Here is an 18,329-nt window from a genome sequence, read left to right as displayed (position 1 = left end):
TATGACTAAAGGCAAGGCCTTATTTTGTCATCTGTTAAATGAGGAAGCTAGTCTAGATGATTGCAGAGGTCCCGTCCAGTTCTAAATCTATGAGCCTTTGATTTAGAGAAATCACTCAGGGAAAGCTTACAGACTATGACTAAATCAGTTTCTGTAATTCTGGCTTCACTTCTTTTGGTTTTCATACATGTTTAAAAGTTTTTGAAGGAAACTACTTGGAAATAATTTTTCTTCTTTGGTCTGGTCCTATAATTCTATTGGCATTTAGAATCCTCTGTAAAGAAACTCCCTCCACTGATGCAGATCCAGCAAACATGCTACAGCTTAAAGTCTAAGAGTGATAGGCCTTGAGAGGTTAAGTAACTTGGCTAGAGACAAATAAAAGTATGTTTAATGCTCATTTTTTAAAAAGCACTGAATAGCATTTGTCAGAACATAAAACACTTCAGAGGGCTTAGTTCCAGAGGACTTGGAAATTTATTTAAAATAGAGAATGGTTTCATGAGTCACATCAAGGAACAAAATACAAAGGTGATAAACACTTTATAAAATAATCTTTAAGTTGCTCTTTTATCCAAATAAGAGGAGGTACAGTTTGCTCCAAATCTGCAAAAAAAAAAAAAACAGCAATAGTACATTCATACTGACTCCTGGTAAGACCACCTTCCCTTTTATATTTATTATATAGTATTAAAGTACAGAACAATTAACCACTGTTTTAGAATACAAGATGGAAGTTACATAAGAAGCTTAGAGCCCTTCATTATAGTCAGCCCTCTCTCCAAATTTAATCAATTCATGGGTATCCATTTTACTTACTCCTCAGTCTAAATCTGTCACCAGAACATTTCCCATTTCCAATGCCATAACATTTATTAATCACCTGTACAAGGTACTCTGCTAGTTGCTGGAAACACAAAAACAAAATGAAAATCAATCCCTGCCCTTAAAGAGCTTACATTCTCCCAGGAAAGTGATATAATAAATAGACAAGCATGACAATTTATGGAAGTGATGGTAATAAGGAGAGATTTTCAATGGGAGTTGACAGAATCCTTAATCAAGGGATTCTGAGCAGGAGAAGTATATGCTTGTCAAAAGGGACAGTGAAGCAAAGACTAAGAGGTAAAAGATGATGGGACAAATATCTGTAGTTAACAACATCAACATTCACATAAAGAAACCACTTTCATAAAGAACCACTGATGTTCTCTAGAAATAAGCATACAGAATATGAAAGCCTTCTCTTTCCAGGCTGTGCTAAAGCATGACTTTCTAAAATTTTAAGTCTTTTTAGTAGTAATTGTTGATGCAGTACTTTTCCCTCAAAGCTAAAGAAAATATATTTTGTGATCTCATGAAGTTATATCACAGTCAATTCTTGCTTATCTGCATTGGCACAAATATGGTTTGTGACTCATATTTTCCCAAAGCTGGGCCAAACACATCAAGTATTTTGATTAAATGACTTCTTACTGAGCTGTAAGGAAAAGAAAGAGTAAAACGAGGTATCACTGTATCAACATGGGACTTTTTCATATTAATTATATTATTTTAATTTACAATGCAAGATATAACAACTGGTTGCCTACAAAACCTTTTAACTCAGTTAACTTGAAGTGAAAGGCAAATCTAAGGATAATGAAAGTCAATAAGAATCCTTTCAAAATGTCACAGAACAAAACATATTAAACATGCTTGATATATCTAAGGTCCTTTTTAAATTAATACATTCAACAAACATTTCTGAGAGGTCATTAGAGTATGTAAAACATGCTGTATTATTAGGACCTGTGGGAAATCTAAAAATGCTGACCGTCTAACAGAGAAAGTACACAAGAACACAAACAACTTTATATAAAGTAGACTGTGATAAGTGCATGTGAGAAATGTAAAGTGCTAAGAGATTCCAGAAAAGGGAAAAAAAATCACATTTGGCTTAGGGAAATCAGAGAAGGCATCAAGAGAGCTAGGAAGAGATTTCTCTGACATGCTGTATTATAATTAATGATAATAGTTAATATCAATATAGTATTTTACAAAGTACTTTACATTTGATCCTCAAAACCTACAAGATAAGTAATAAAAGAAATATCCCCATTTTACAGATAAAAATCTAAGCTTAAAGAATGCATGCTTTGTTGAATTCAGATCTCCTGACTCCCAATTCCCAAGTTTTTTCTCCTATATCAAGCTACTAATAAATAATAAATTAATGAAGCAATCTCAATAAATAAGGAAGCAATCTCAAAGCATTGTTATGGGAAGGTATATGCTAGTCTGTATAGTAAAGCACACCTGGAAATGAAAGTTCTTGCCACAAAAGTCCTTATCACTATGAAATGGTTTAATATCAAGAACAAAGATGGTTTTATCAATGGGAGTAACATTAAACACATTAAATTACATTAATTAGCACTTCTTATTCTGCTTCTATGGGGCTTTTCCACTTGCAGTTGAAATCTCCCATCTCCTCTCTACATTCTCTTCTCCTATTAGAAGAGAGCCATGGAAAGCAGCAGAAAGCTCATTTTTCTTACTGTATCCCCAAAAGGAAGCACAAAGCCTTGTGCATAGCATTTAATAAGAGCCCCCACTCTCTAACATTTTTTGTTTCTTCTTACATTAGCCTAGATTATACTGATTTCCTATCCATTCTAAAAAGAACAAAATAAATTCATTTAGTTCTGAATGTTAATGAAAATACTTGAAGACATTTAATAATTTTTCAATTATCTAACCTTAGATAAATGAAATGGCTTAGGTTTTTCCTCACTAGCAGGCAGACGATCTAAATAAGCCAAGTCATCCCAAGGTCATTTACAGATGAAACTAGAATCTTATTATTATTTCCCTCCCCAAAAATGGTGATCAAGTGAATGTCATTAACTCTTGATCCATATAGTTATGAAAATATATACAATTACTGAGAAGAGTTTTACAAATTATATTCCATGACAAATGATATTCCATTTACAATGTCACAAATGACTGACTGAATTGAAAAGAGAATATAAGATTCTACTGTACTCACTACTAGATTGTAATCAAGTATTTAACACAGTGAAGCAAAGTACTCCCTTAAAGGCTGTCCTCCAACAAGTTATCTCCCATATGTACATCAAAACCATGTAAGACATAAGAGATAAGATTGTAAACTCTCTGATTAAAAATATCAGAAAAGCCTAAAACAGAAAAAAAAATTGTTCTTTCCAGAGATGTACATAATTCTCATGAAGGGGATCTAAGGATTTAGACATAGGTAGATTCTTTATTAGATGATAAGGTCTTGGACATACTCATTTAGAGATGACATTGGGCTGATTGCAAAAAACAAAGTAACAATCCAGAGTCTCCTACATAAGAGTCATAATCACTTAAAAGAGTATGGCATAGCTATCCATACTGAAAAAAGAATGGTTGGTGAATGCCTACAGACCAAACTATTACATATAGTTGGATGGACAACCTATAGAGAACCTCCATTAGTATATAAATCTTGGACAAACACCCCAAATGGAAAATGGCCTGGGGCCCAGAACTGAACAGGATAAGGGGGGTAGGTTAGATTTCCTCTGGGAAACTACTAAGATTTTTTTCAATGACTTCATATTTCTTTCTGAAACAAAAGTCCATCTTCTAGTGATATTGCATAGCTGTGAGCTATGGAATACTATGTTTTCTAAGAAATTACAATAGCACATTATCCACAAAAAAAAAGAGAGAGAGAAACAGAGAGGCACATGGTATGCCAGGGCAATGTGTCATACATCACAAATGAAGAATTACACAAGTGAAGTAGCATAATGGATGTTATCTGAAAATTGTGAAACTGGAAAAAAATGGCTAATCATGTAGTAAAAAAGAGGTAACTAATGGGTAGTCAACATGTTATACTGTTATCCATATGATACCAGAAGGATATCTGTCAGGCCTCTAATGATGGAATTTATAGGAATATATAGATTAAAATTCCAAGGAAGAACAGGCATGCAGGGTCTTAATTTCCATCAATGGAAAGAATATTCACATTGATGAGATCCTAGAGCCACTGGAATATTGGAGGCAGTAGTATAGGCAGCAAGGAAACAACACAGGTAAACGTCCAGACTTGTACCTGTAAAATACAATGTAATTGAATATTAAAAAAAAGTCCATTATAAAGAGGATAAATAAATAGCATATGACATAATTTGCACTATTAAAAATTACTGTGGGGAAAAATACTAATGCAGTCACAACGGTGTCTATCTTTTGACTTTCCAACTTAACTGAAAATATAGGAGGAGAGGAATAAGAAAGGAATGCTACTCATTGGAATTTGCTATTCGTTAGTGAGAACAAGCATCAATGCAATCATAATGATGCAACATTCCTATGTGAGTTTGAACATGTTTCTCCAACAGATATTAATTTTAGAAACCAGATTAGTTTTCTAATATTACCTGCAAATAGCTAAGGTGAAATTAGCTAAGTTCCAACATGGTCTGTACACTTAACAGTCTGAGATTTTAATGAAAAGTTGTTCCAAGATTATTCCTTCAACTGGTAAAAATATAAATGAACAACTCAAAAACTGAGAAATTTACAGTCTCAACATATTTATATTTCTGGTGTCAACATTTAATGAAGTAGCATAATACACTCATTACTATGTGTCCTAAGTAAATTAAGTGATCCATTATTAATATATAAATATAAATTCTTTACAACTGACAATAAAAATATGAGGGCTCTTAATCATTAGACTACAGAAAAAACGAGTTTTGAGTTCTGCTGTATACTATTAGTGGAACAACTTTCTTCGTTTTTAATGTTGTGTTTGCAAGTTCAGAAGTTGCTGATAATTATCAGTCCATTATCACTTAGAAATACAATATTATTTTTTTACATTTATGTTGAACTACTAACCCCTCAAAATAACTCAACATTTTTTTCTGGCTATATGCCAGCAAACCATCCCTTAACTACGAGGCCAAGCAGAATTTTAAGAATTATAAAATGTATGTTAGAATTCAAAGTTCTTCAGTTTCCCCCCTCCAAAACTACTAATATTCATCACTCAAGGATCAGACTTTAGAGCCAAAGAGTATCATTCAATATATCCCTTTAGTTTTAGTTACAGATGAAGAAATCAAGGCTTTAGAGTTGTTCAAGGACTTGCCAAAGGATACAGAGCACAATGGCAATGGAATGTAGACTAGAACGCAAGTCTTCTGAATCTTGGGACAGTGTTTTTCCCACTATATACCACTCTTCTATCTTAGAAATGATACTAAGACAAAAGGTAGGGGTTTAAAAATTTTTTTTAAATAAGTCACTTAACATCTCTAGTAACAATCTTTCTACTACGCCAAGCTCAAAGAACTATAATTGTTTTGGAATCCTAAAGAACCACCAAAATGTGAGTAGTTATTATTATTGTTGTTGTTGTTGTTACCTATTAGAGGTAACAATTACCAAAAAGAGGCAGCTACCCTTTAAGGAAGATCATCTTAGAGAAAATAATGAACAAGCCAAGCCTGTTGCTATGATCTCCCTATATTGAAGCAAGCTCAAAATAAACTTCTGAATACCCCCCAGGTATAAAAAAAAAACAAAAACAAAAAAATCTTGTTATGCAATTATTAAGGAATTAACCCATCATGGAAAACCTCCATTCACAAAGAAGCTCTTAATGCTTTCTAATCAGGTTTGGTGAAAAGAAAAAGAACTTACCATATTTATTACTCTCTAATTAATATGAAGCCTATTTGTGACCCAAAATTAATGCCGTCCCGGACATGAGAGAAGAACATATCAGGATGACAGGATGTACAAAGGTCAAGATTTTGGTTCTGGTCAGATTTAGAATCACCTTGAATATTCTGAGGAAGAATTCCTCCTCGTTCTAAAAGAATTCTTAAGATAAAAAACAAAAACAAAGAAAGGGACCAACAATTTATATACCAGTAATCATAAGGAGGGAAGAGTTTTATTTTGGCATGAAACTGTCCTAATATAAAGACACACAAACTACAAAGGAAATTAATTATATTTCAATTATGATACCTAGCCTATTCTGCAAATGGGTTCTATATTCTTAATGAGAGAACAGTGAAACCTTCCATATTGTACTCTACAGACTTGGTTTAAGTACACAGTTTTGCGAACAACAAAAAGTATGGTGATATTTCTAAAGCAAATTTAAAGGTATTTTAATGGAAGGCTCATTTAATTAAATCATACCATTAGACAGAATTCAAATATTTTAGAATTGAAAATCATCTAGTCCTCTTTTCTCCTTACTTTCTCTGATTTGATATTTTTTAACAAGAAAAATAATTAACAAAGTAGTATATTATATACAAGCCTAGAAAGTGATGAAGTTGGTTCTTAAAGCCATAAGCAGAAATAAGCTGTATTCCTTTATGTTTATACAAAAAAATTTTAAGTCTTTTTAGCTAACTTTGCTTTTGGAAGCCAAAGGAGTATTTGCTAGGTATAATTGCAACCAGGCAATTTTCTAAAGGTATTAATAATATAACAAAAAATTCAAATAGCAAGGCTCCAGAAAAATGTCCTAAAAGGTATTAGGTTTCTATCACCCTAGTTATTTTAAACTAAAGAACCACATTCCTCTACTCAGCTGATAAGAGGAATGTTCTCTGGTTATTTACTGCTTTTCTTAAATAAATCAACTTAATATTATACTATTCTTGGGAAACTTTAGCCTATATACTTCTCATGATTAAAAGAAATTTTGGTCTGTCTATAAAAAAACCTTTTTAAAAACAGATTAAATCACATGCCAATTATTTCTTTTTAAATATATAAACATCTGCAAAGGTCTAAGTAAAATTTCTATATGGTTTAGCTAGAACAAGTTTTGTGTTTTAACCACATTTTTGATATAACTGAATTCTCATTTTTTTAATGTCAGTATCCTGAATATCTTAGGGCTATGATTTTAGTCTTATAATGCAAAATATGATATTTTATATTATCAGGAAAGAAATCAAACTTACCGAGTGGCCTTACGTATGTCAACATAGGGATTTGGAGAGTCAAATAGTCTTACACAACGAGGGTCAAGATTATGAAAGGCCTTTGCTGAATCTCTTGGGAGAGTAAAACAGCAAGGTCCGACTGAAGGGCCCATTACAACAAGAATATCTTCCAGGCGACATCCATATTCTGTTACCAGAGCATTGACAGTAGCCATAGCAACTCCTAGCAAGGTTCCCCTCCATCCTAGGCAACAGCAAAGGGGAAAAAGTCCAAATTTAGAATTGCTGGACAAGTATGGTTTAAATATTAGTTCTTGCATTACTGCAATAACAGATCGATCCAAAAGTGCTACAAGTTCTTTATAAAGCTGTTACATATCAATATAAGGCCATGACTAGAAGAGACTAAGGAGAGTCTATATGGGGTACAACTTTAAAGATGGAAATGTGATGTGATTCAGAAGGAAGAAAATAGTAACAAATATGCACACTTAATAACTTGGAAGATAAATGATTTCATTAACCAATGTAGACAGACTTCTACATCGCATAGGTTTTTCACAAAAAGATGTGGCCAGCTTTGTGGTGACTGGCCTCTCCAAATTTAACAAGGCCTCATTATCGGAGGATATCCACAAAGTCCATAGCCAGAATCATAGCCAATGCTTTTCCAGGTTGGTAAAACCTACCAGTGCTTTAACTCCTCTCAATATTTGAGAGCATAAAACAATAAGTCATAACATTAGGATGTGAGTGGAAAAAGAAAATATTAAATAAACATACACATGCTGCTATTAACAGTGGGATGATATGATAGTTTTTTTAATTCCTAAAATATAAGAAATTCATAATTTATAATATTTCTATGTAATAATGTATAATAAAATAAAATAATTAACTATTTTCTACTTAAAATGGACTAGGAAGAATTGATCAAAGAAGGAAGAAAGAGTAATATTAGAACTTTTTAAAGTTAACCATATATGCCGGTTAATGCTAAAATAAATTCTGATAGATGACTATGGATTCTCAATGATCTGGGTGGCCAGGACCATCAATAGATTTTTAATGAATACCTAGTATGTGTAGAACATCATATTAGGAACTATAGTTGGAATTCTACCTAGAGGCAAAAGAATTAACTAGGTGATCTCAGAGGCCTTCTAGTCCACAGAGTTTATGAGAGAAGATGATGATCTTATAAGGTAGGGTCTTATACAATAAAGAAAGGGTTAGGAATGGACCTGAGATTTCTTATAGGGAACTCACAAATCAGGAAAATCTCCTTCTACCAATGAAGGTGCAGATTCCCATCTTCTCTACAATTTTAGTCTCAGAGTTGTCAAGAGTAGAAGTAAGCAAACTAGACTTATGCCTTTCAAACTACAGCAAATAGGCTGATAAGGTAAAAAAGGTTTTTACATCTTTAAATACAAGAGCACTTTACTTGTGTAATAGTTTTTACACTTCTGAATATAGTTCTCTTGTATTTAAAAATATAAAGACCATTCTTTGCTCACTGGTCTTACAAAAACAGGCCAACTTTTAGTCGAGAATAGTAAGGGGTAAGTGACTGGTTTGTCCAGAGCCACACAGACATTATGTTAGAGGCTGAAACTGAACACAGGTCTTCCTGGCTTCAAAGTCAGTTCTTGATCCATTACCCCCATCCATGCTGTGTCTTTTTTATGCAATACAAAAGAAATAATGAACAGTCAATTGAACTTTATAGTAAGCATACTGTATACATGCACAAGCAGCTGTGTAGACTCAGCTACAAATATTTATACCTTTCATAGATACATTGAACATTGTGATTTGACAGAAACTGGTATTCTGGCAATATATGTACTGTGATTATTGTCTATTTACTACAGTATAGTGAAAACAGATGATCACTATTACATCACCCAGAAAGAGGGGAAAAAATGAGGAATTATATGTATGCATAATTCTCATGCTATTTACATTTAACTCTGTTTTTTAATTTTATTTTATCATACTTAATTCTCAGATGGATGCTGCCATTAAAATTATGTTAAGATGGCCATTCAATACTGAAGCTACAATGCCCCCTAATTTCTTTTGCCTATCAACTAATATTAGTCATGTTTAATCTGGGACAAAAATTTCTGAGTCCTCTCTTCCACCTTTTAATTCAATTCTTTTTCCTATCCAAGAAATGCTCTCAATTCATAGAATTGTTTCTGAGAACTTCCAAAGAAGATAACATATGATAAGAAAATAAGAATCTGCTCTATTTTCAATCTAGATTCTATTTCAAAGCCTAACTTGCCACTTTTACCATTTCAAGGCCAAATCTTATGGAGATAGTTTCAGAAAATATCGCCATGGGTAATGTGCTTTGGTAGCTAATACTTAATAAACACTTGTTGAATTAAAATGAATTTGAACTTCTAAAGCCACAAAATAGAATCTGAATTTTATCAGGAACCTGGGATTGAGAATAAACCCATGTTCTCTACTTAGTAAATCTGGTTATGAACCATTAAATGATGTTCTTATAACCAGATTAGAAACATCATAAGATACTTTCTTTTTCTCAATGCTTTAAGTTCTATAGCCCAAAGTAATGGACTGATGCTTTGCATCTCTTACTTACTTTCTTAAAAGAAAATTAGCATCCAGTGTCCAAAACATAACTCATTATCTTTCACCCAAAAGTCAACCTTTTTCAAAATGTCTCTATTTTTATTAAAAGCACCAGCTCCTAGGTTTATAAACTTGGCTTTCTCCTTGATTCTTCTCTTACTTCATTTATACAATAGCCAAATCTTGCTGTTTCTATTTCCGCATCATCTTTTGCATATAACCTTCTTTATCTACTAATACAGGTATTACTTTATTACTCCTCATAGCTTCTTGCCTAAATTACTACAAAAGACAAAATTTTTTCCTTGCCTCAACTCCCTCCCTGCTTCCCAAGTGATTTTATTTAAGCAAAGACCTAAACATATCATTCCTTACTCCACAAACTCCAGGAATGTCCTATTGTCTCCAGAATAAAAGATACACTTCTCTGATTTTAAAGCCCTTTACAACCGTGCTCCAATCTACCTTTCCAGTCTCAATGGACAAAGCATCCTCTCTCACTCTGATCCAGAAAAACTGGCTTTCTCTTTGACCTTATATGTACACAGCACCTTCTCTTTCTGTGCCATTAATACTTGCAGTCCTCTCTGCCTGGAATGCAATTCTTCCTCACCTCCACTTCAAAGAATTTCTTTCTTCCTTCAAGATGCACATCAAGTAAAACCTTCCAACTGAGCCCTTCAACTGTTAGTTACCTTTAGCACCAATTACACCTTTTATTTATTTATTCTCTATTTATTCTATACATACTTCATATGTCCTTGTTGTCTCCTATGTCAGAACCTAAGCTCCTAATGAATAAGGATTGTTAGCTATTATATTTGCATCCACAGTGCTGAGTTAGGTGCTTAAGAGACATTTATTGATTGAATGAAGACCATGCTCCAGTAAGAATCTACATCCTGTTCTAAAAAACTTCCAGGAAGTTATCTTCCCCAAATACCCCAACCCATTAATGATGAGGGATCTTTACTGTTAAGAAGTTTTTCTTGATATTTTAAGTTCTTCAAGTTTCAGCTGAAGCTTCTTCTCCACTCCCAGTATATCTCAAAAGCAACTGACCAATATCAGCAAAACCTTAAATATTCTCTGATAAAAGAAGCTGACAGTGAAATAAATAATTAACATCATTACCAGAATGAGCAACACCACATGCTTTTTTAGTAGGATCTGCAAAAATCAAAGGTATACAGTCTGCACCAAGAGCTGCTATGGCTACTCCACTTTGGTTGGTTGTTATTCCATCATAAAAATCAGGCTCCTTCTTGCCCATTATCCAGACACCATTGGCGTGATCAGTCTAACAGGAAAGATTTAGGCAAAAGGGGGAAAAAAAAGTTTTAAAAAAGGAATTCATTAATAACTTTGAATGAAATAACTAACTGAAACATACACTTACATTATAATATTAAGATTACTATTAAACTTTTTTAAGTCCATAAGATATCTGCCTCTTTTACATATAGATAATAAATACTAGGTTACCCTTAGACCTACAAATTATCACATCTTAATTTAATAATACAAAAGCAAAACATTCATTTATTTATTCTTAGTTCTTTCTCCCTTTGTTCTCTTTTAGAAGCAAAGTTCAAGGCTACAGTTGAGAGGTGCACTAGTCATAACTCAATCACCTTCATTATAGTATAAATGATGAAATGTATCTAGAAAATGCCTTATCAAAGAGACATCAACAAAGTCATAAAGTCACAGATATGATATCAATGGTAATGTTTATATACTACATGGACATTTTCAACAAAAGCTTCATTTTTGGACCTTGTCAATCTTGGTCCTCCTTGTCACACACATGGTAATTTAGACATACGACGATAAAAATCTGTTAAAGTGGCAGCAATGATGCAAGAGCAGAGACAGTTCTGAGACTAGAGCATTTTGCTAGTTGACGAGTAAGAAAGTATAATTATTTTATGCATTGTATATGCACAGATTGCTTATTAGTCCCCTAAAGTCTTACATAAAGGCAATGCTTAGTCTATCTAGGTATGTCAAGGGTTTGTTTTTTGTTTTTTTTTTATACTTATTGTTGCTTTTCCCCTTCAGATGTAACAGGTAGTTTTATAGAACCAATAACTCTTGTTTATGCATTTCTAAGCTGTGACCTCTTGGAAAAGATAACAGTATTTGGATAAAATTATAAAATATACAATTTGTATCTAAAAACTAAAAGCTGACAGCTAATTTGTATCTTTTTATAATCAAACACTTCTCAAAAGGCATTTCTCCTTTTTATTGCTAGAAATGACATATTACATAATGAGGATAAAGCTTTTCAGCTGTGAAAAATGATACTGAGAAAGGCTAGAAGATAAAGTCCTACATACACACAAAAGTGCTACAACTTTTCCTGTCATGTATAGCTATTCTTTAAGCATGATCTTAAGCAACAAGAAAAATATATGCTTTCTCTCAGATTTCAGGGCATAAATTGCTTAAGTTAAATATAGGCTTTGATACCTACAATTTCCTATAGTTATTGGGATATATACTATAATGGCACACGATGGATCACATTGTTAATCTACCCAATGGCTCTTTGTTTTGCATTCATTATGTGGAAGCAATGACTACACAAAGAATTAAAAGGAAAAGCTTTAATGCTCACTGGGAAAGAAAGAACCTTTAAAAAAGATAATCAAGTTATAATCTGTAATGAAAGTAGAAAGTTATGAATGGAGGTATAGAGGGTGGTAACTACTGAAATATTTTTTAACAAAGAAAAACATGTATGTATATGTTTCTCCGCCAAATCATAATTTTTTTTTTCCAGACTCAGGAGCTCTCACTCTAGACCATCAGAAGACACTGGTTTGTTTTTAAATTTATTTTTTATTATATACTTAGTAACCACCACCACCAAAAAAACACTTACCTGAACAAAAGCATAAAAAAATTCTGTGTAAAACCACAAACTACACATTGTTTTAAATTTGTTTAAAAATATGTAAATTATACACATATGCTAATATAAACATACTGCTTTTTAGTTCCCTTTGGTTTAGTTTTACTTGGATACTTTTTTGTCTTGATTTTGTGGCTGATTTTTTTAATATATAGTCATGTATTATTCTTGTATAGTATAGTATTATTATTTATAGTATTATTCTTATTCTCTTTTCATCTCTTCATATATTTCCCTTATTTTCTTTATATTTCCAATATTTGTTGATTCTAATAACATAATACAGTCTACTACATTTAAATATCACAATCTATTCAGCCATTTCTCCCAATCATTTCATTTGTGTTATTTCCTGTTATTTGGTCATAACAAAGCTTCCATGAATATTTTCATACATAAACAGTTTTTTCCCTCTTAATAATGCCCTTAGGGACTGACCTTAGTAATGAGATCTCTAGATCAATGAACATGAATGACTTTATAGATCTTAATGTATATTTCCATTTGTTTTCTAAAAATAACATTCACAACTACTCTAGCAATATAATATTATGCCCATTTCTCAATGTTCCTATCAGCATTTAATTTATTAATCAAATTATTTTTAGCTGATTAACTTAATCAGCACAACCCCTCAGGGATGCAGGACTACCTCCATAGTATGATGAGTGTTAAAGACTTCTACATAATATGTATGCTCTCAAAGTCACTGTCACACCAGAAACTGTTTGGCTTATATGTATACTTAGACTTAGATCTACTACTAACTACATGCAGGTGTGTATGGGAAAAGCAATACATTTAAAAAATGTTTTTATTATGAAAATTTCCATAAATATTAAAGAAAAACAGGAAAACAGATAATGTACAGTAGTTAAAAACCCAATAGGTTCCAATGTAAACAGTTCACACAGGGGAAAGTAGGTGGCACAGTAGACAGAGTGCTAGGCCTGGAGCTAAGAAGACCTGAGTTCAAATCCAGCTTCCAGAAATTTAATAGCTATGTGACCCTGAGTAAGTCTTCTGCCTGAGCTTCTTCAACAGTAAAATGTGAACAGCAGCTATATCCCAGGATTATTGTAAGGTTCAAATGAGATTCTATTTGTAAAGTGCTTAGCACAGTGTCTGGCACTTAAGAGGTACCTCATACATGCTTGTTTCTCTCCTTCCTAGGGACATAGTCTTTGGCAGGAAAAGGCATCTTTTCATCAATGATGATTCAATTTGCTTCTGATGCTGCTTGAATAGATTCCATGTGCTTCCAACCACACTCAATATTCTCTTATAAATCAAAAAGGTTAGCCTGTGAGGCTATATACAATTAGGAGCTAATCCTACAGTAACTAGTATTTCTATGGTACTTTTAGAAGGAGTTCCAAGCAGCAAATATTATGTAATTTATCTATAAGATTTAAGGTGCTGGGGGGCAGCTGGGTAGCTCAGTGGATTGAGAGTCAGGCCTACAGATGGGAGGTCCTAGGTTCAAATCTGACCTCAGATGCTTCCCAGCTATGTGACCCTGGGCAAGTCACTTAACCCCCATTGCCCACCCTTGCCACTCTTCTACCTATGAGCCAATACACAGAAGTTAAGGGTTTAAAAAAATAAAATAAAATAAAAAAAGATTTAAGGTGCCTATTGAAGAAAATCAAGCATAAATGACTTTAGACTATAAGTGGAAAAGCTGACGGATGCAAAAGTTAAGAAACCTGATCAAAAGTCACATGGTCATATTCTAATTTTCTCATCCATGGAGCAACAAAATACCTTTATATGGTGAAATTTTTCAGGATTGAATCCTGCCGCTTGAGCCAATCTGCACAGATTTTCTTGAACGACAGCCTTTGGATCTTTACGCTTAGTACTACTGAAGAGATTGAAAGAACTGAGAGTGGGGATGTAAGATATCCCACCTGTCCTTGTTGTGAAGCCATGTATGAAAGTATCTGTTGAAAAGATTAAATAAAGGATTAAAAATACATTTCATGCATAAAGACTATATAATGCTCCTGTCAGATGATACTGATAAAAGGGACACTGATCAGAAAACCATGAGTATTTTTATTGTTTTCACATTCTGTAGGGAGAGCTACAAAGGGCTGTGCTAAATAAATGGGCCTGAGTTAATCTAGTTTGAAAGGCAATGGAAGCCTTCTGAAAATCATCAAAGTAACTATGACTACAATAAGAAGCCATTGCTATGGGTCTTCTGCTAATAAGATGTCAGGGTCTGGAGGGCTATGCTATAATCTTTAGATAATCTCTGATACCTCCCCAAAAATTATTTAGACACTATTCCAGACCCTCAATTTAAGTACTATACAGCTGGAACCTTGCCTGATACCTTGCTTTCCATGAACCAATCTTTCCAATTATACTATCATTATCAAGACCCATAATGGCAATCTTTGAAAGTAATTTAACCCTCATATGGTGACTGACCAACTGGCTATAAGTTTATTCCAACACAATTCTGCAGGACGGAGGCCCACACAATGGGAATTCAGACTCTATGGTCAGTCCCAACAGCAAAATAGTCAACTGAGATGCAAGTGCTACATAAATCCTGGTGCTAAAAACCAAGATACCTGTTACAATAAAAATAGTTCATATATATGCAGTTTAATTTTCAAAAAGTTTTCCAAAGCCAGAGAGGTAGATAATGTATCATTTTTTCTTGTCAGTTTTTAATCTATTTTCTCAAATTCATCTAAGTCCTCTTTAGTTTCTAGCCCCGCTGATCCATACCTTCCACATTCGTCCCCTCATTAAGTATAAAGTCTATCAGGGAGATTAGACAAACAAAATTATGTAATATTATTGTAATTTATATTATTATTAGAGCTCCAAAACAAAGTTTAATGTGAGGTCCAAGGGGAAAAAATGTCACCACTTTTAGGTATTAGAAGTTCTTAGAAGAGGTGGCATTCAAATTGGATCGTAATGGATAGCTAAGAATTAAGAAGTTACAGAAGGATAAGATTCTTAGGAACAGGAAACCAAGATACCTGTTACAATAAAAATAGTTCATATATATGCGGTTTAATTTTCAAAAAGTTTTCCAAAGCCAGAGAGGTAGATAATGTATCATTTTTTTTCCTGTCAGTTTTTAATCTATTTTCAAATTGGATGATAATAGATAGCTAAGAATTAATAAGTTACAGAAGGATAAGATTTTTAGGAACAGGAAACCAAGATACCTGTTACAATAAAAATAGGAAACAGCATGAACAAAGCCCACACCAGAAGAGCCAAGTAAGTCCTATTATATGTTTCTCTAAAGTGTGAAAAACAGGGTGGTGCTAAATTTTGGAGGGTCTTAAATTTGAGAAAAAATAGTTTGAATTTAAGTTAATAGGCAGTAATCTGAGGCACTGAAGTTTTCTGAGAAGAGTAAGATGAGATCTATATATAAGAAAGATTATTCCAGTAGTAGTATAAAACATAGATTGAAGGAGGCAGAAAGAATGGGATGAAACTATTAGAAAGCTGGCATAAGAACCCAAATAGGTGGTAAAAAAGACTTATAGTAGAATAGTGGCAAAGGGAAAAGAAGCAGTGGATGAGAGATGCTGAAAAGATGAGATTAACTATGCTTGATAAATTAATAAAACTGAGATAAAGAGTCAAAGGTAGCCAAAGTTCTGAACATGGCAGTCTGAGTAAATTGCACTGCTATCAACAGACAGAATTAGGATCTAGTTTAGTGCATAGTCTGTTTTATCACTTTGAATTTGAGATGCTGGGTGGGGCAATCTGAGAAGTGGTATTGGTGGTAGAGATGTCTTATTTGTAGAGGGTTTGTAGTCTGGGAGAGAGGTTGTACCTAAAGATATAAATCTGGGAGTTAGAAATGGTATTTGAAGACATGAAAGTAATGAGATTGCAAAAATGAGAGGGCGGAGCTAGAAGAGGACCAAGGAGTGAGTTAGCTAACAAATCATTAAGGGGATAAGAAGATAAGGAACTAGGAGAGAAGAATATAGTCTCTGAAGCCAAGAGAGAATGAGGATTTTAAAAGATCTGTGAATTTGGTGATTAGGTTTTAAGCAGTTTTATTGATCTCCAGTTTTTTTCTAGCTTCTGAGACTTACATTAATGAACAGGTACTTTTCTACCTTAATCACAACTTTTTTGTGACATGATTAATAATGGATAAAAGCGCTTCTGGGAACCATAAGATGTCTACTTTTTAGTAGCCTCAAAGCCTTTTTTTTTAATTGTTTTTTTTTTAAACCCTTAACTTCTGTGTATTGGCTCCTAGGTAGAAGAGTGGTAAGGGTAGGCAATGGGGGTCAAGTGACTTGCCCAGGGTCACAAAGCTGGGAAGTGTCTGAGGCCGAATTTGAACCTAGGACCTCCTGTCTCTAGGCCTGGCTCTCAATCCACTGAGGTACCCAGCTGCCCCTCAAAGCCTTTTTGATACAAGTAAAACAAAATTTTTATGTATGTGCTCCCAATATATGTATATTTACTTGCTTATAAACTATATGCAAGTGCTATTCTATTATGTATATTATAAAACAAACAGAAAAATAGAAATTAAAAATATTTTATTTATTGAAAGTACAAAAAGACTTTTTGCTCTCACTAAAAATGATCAAAAATGGTATTTCTGATGAAAACAAAAGGAATGCTTTGATTGGCTTTGAAATGTTTTATTTAACATTTTGTGATCAAGCACTACTTCACAGATCTGGCTTTCAGGTCAGTTTATTTAGAAACTTGGTTTTAATAGATGTCATAATCAAAAAAGATACTTCATAAAGTCACATAGATTCAAGTCAAAGAAATGCATTGCTAGCAATGCTCGCAAAATCATGATGCTCATTTTTCAGTTCCATACAACAATTGCACAATTCTTGCTGAAATTCAGTTCATCAGTTTTCAATAGTTATAACGTACCAGGAATTGTGTGAGGTTCTTGAATTATCAGAAGCATTTTATCTTTTAAAAATTTTTAACAAATGGATTCAAAACTCACCAGAAGTTATCACTTGCAAAAATTTTAAGTAGGTTAAAAAAATCTATTTCCAGGTGCTTTAAGAATATGGATAGGACTTCTGGGTTAAGATGGTGGCAGAGCAGAGGCAGGGCAACTTTCTCTCCTTACAAACAGATATAGCATACCTCCAAAGGACAAGAAAACAAAATCCAGATGAAAGAAGGGCCCCCACAATAGGGCGCAGTATCAAAGGCACATGGGATTTGGACACTTCCACGCAATAAGGGTTCTGGGAAATAGCTCCCCACAGGAGTGGATCACCCCTCCCCTACCCCACCAACAGTACCACAGGAAGAGGCTGCGCTCCAAAGTTAGAGTGGGGGGGGGCACAAAACCTAGCCCCTAAGCACCTAGCTGGCACTACTAGTAGCCTGCCCCTGAGAGCAGCAAGACCTGAAACCCTAGGTGGCTGGAAAACTGTGGACATGGGAGTGGGGCTGAGAGAGGGAGCAGCAGCGCCCAGCGTGCTCAGACTCAGGGGGAAAACCCCAGGTAGAGGAGCAAGTTTGGGCCAAGTCCCAAGCTCTGGGCAGCTGGCTAGGAACATGGGGGCTAGACCCTGAAAACAGCTAGCCCAGAGACGCCAGGAGGGTCCCCAGAGAAACCAGGAAACTCAAAAAGTAGCCTCAGGCAAAAACTGCTCCCTAACTCCATACAAAGAGAATCAGATTGCCTTACTCAGACTTCTGGCTGATAAAACATAATGATGCCAAGCAAATCCCAAGAAATAAACAAGAAGACAAAGAAAAAAACTCTAACACTCGATAACTTCTGCACAGAAAAAACCCAGAAAACAGAA

At 34.0% G+C, this 18,329-nt stretch overlaps 1 protein-coding gene across 1 annotated transcript in view; it reads right to left on the bottom strand.

The window, feature by feature from the left end:
* Positions 1-458: 458 nt before the first annotated feature.
* LACC1 (laccase domain containing 1) overlaps positions 459-18,329 on the bottom strand; it is a 28,333-nt gene continuing 10,462 nt past the window's right edge. The window contains exons 2-7 of the mRNA XM_044670617.1: positions 14,293-14,471; positions 10,737-10,902; positions 7,008-7,233; positions 5,719-5,901; positions 4,031-4,117; positions 459-1,480 (exon numbers count right to left, since the gene is read on the bottom strand). Of these exons, the coding sequence (XP_044526552.1) occupies positions 5,727-5,901; positions 7,008-7,233; positions 10,737-10,875 (540 nt within the window). The 5' untranslated portion in view covers positions 10,876-10,902; positions 14,293-14,471 and the 3' untranslated portion in view covers positions 459-1,480; positions 4,031-4,117; positions 5,719-5,726. The remainder of the gene's footprint in view (positions 1,481-4,030; positions 4,118-5,718; positions 5,902-7,007; positions 7,234-10,736; positions 10,903-14,292; positions 14,472-18,329) is intronic.

This window comes from Gracilinanus agilis, chromosome 3 (genome assembly GCF_016433145.1).
Source record: "Gracilinanus agilis isolate LMUSP501 chromosome 3, AgileGrace, whole genome shotgun sequence".
Lineage (NCBI taxonomy): Eukaryota > Metazoa > Chordata > Mammalia > Didelphimorphia > Didelphidae > Gracilinanus > Gracilinanus agilis.
Note: the sequence above shows the minus strand (reverse complement) of the source record. Positions and strands in the feature narration are given on the sequence as shown.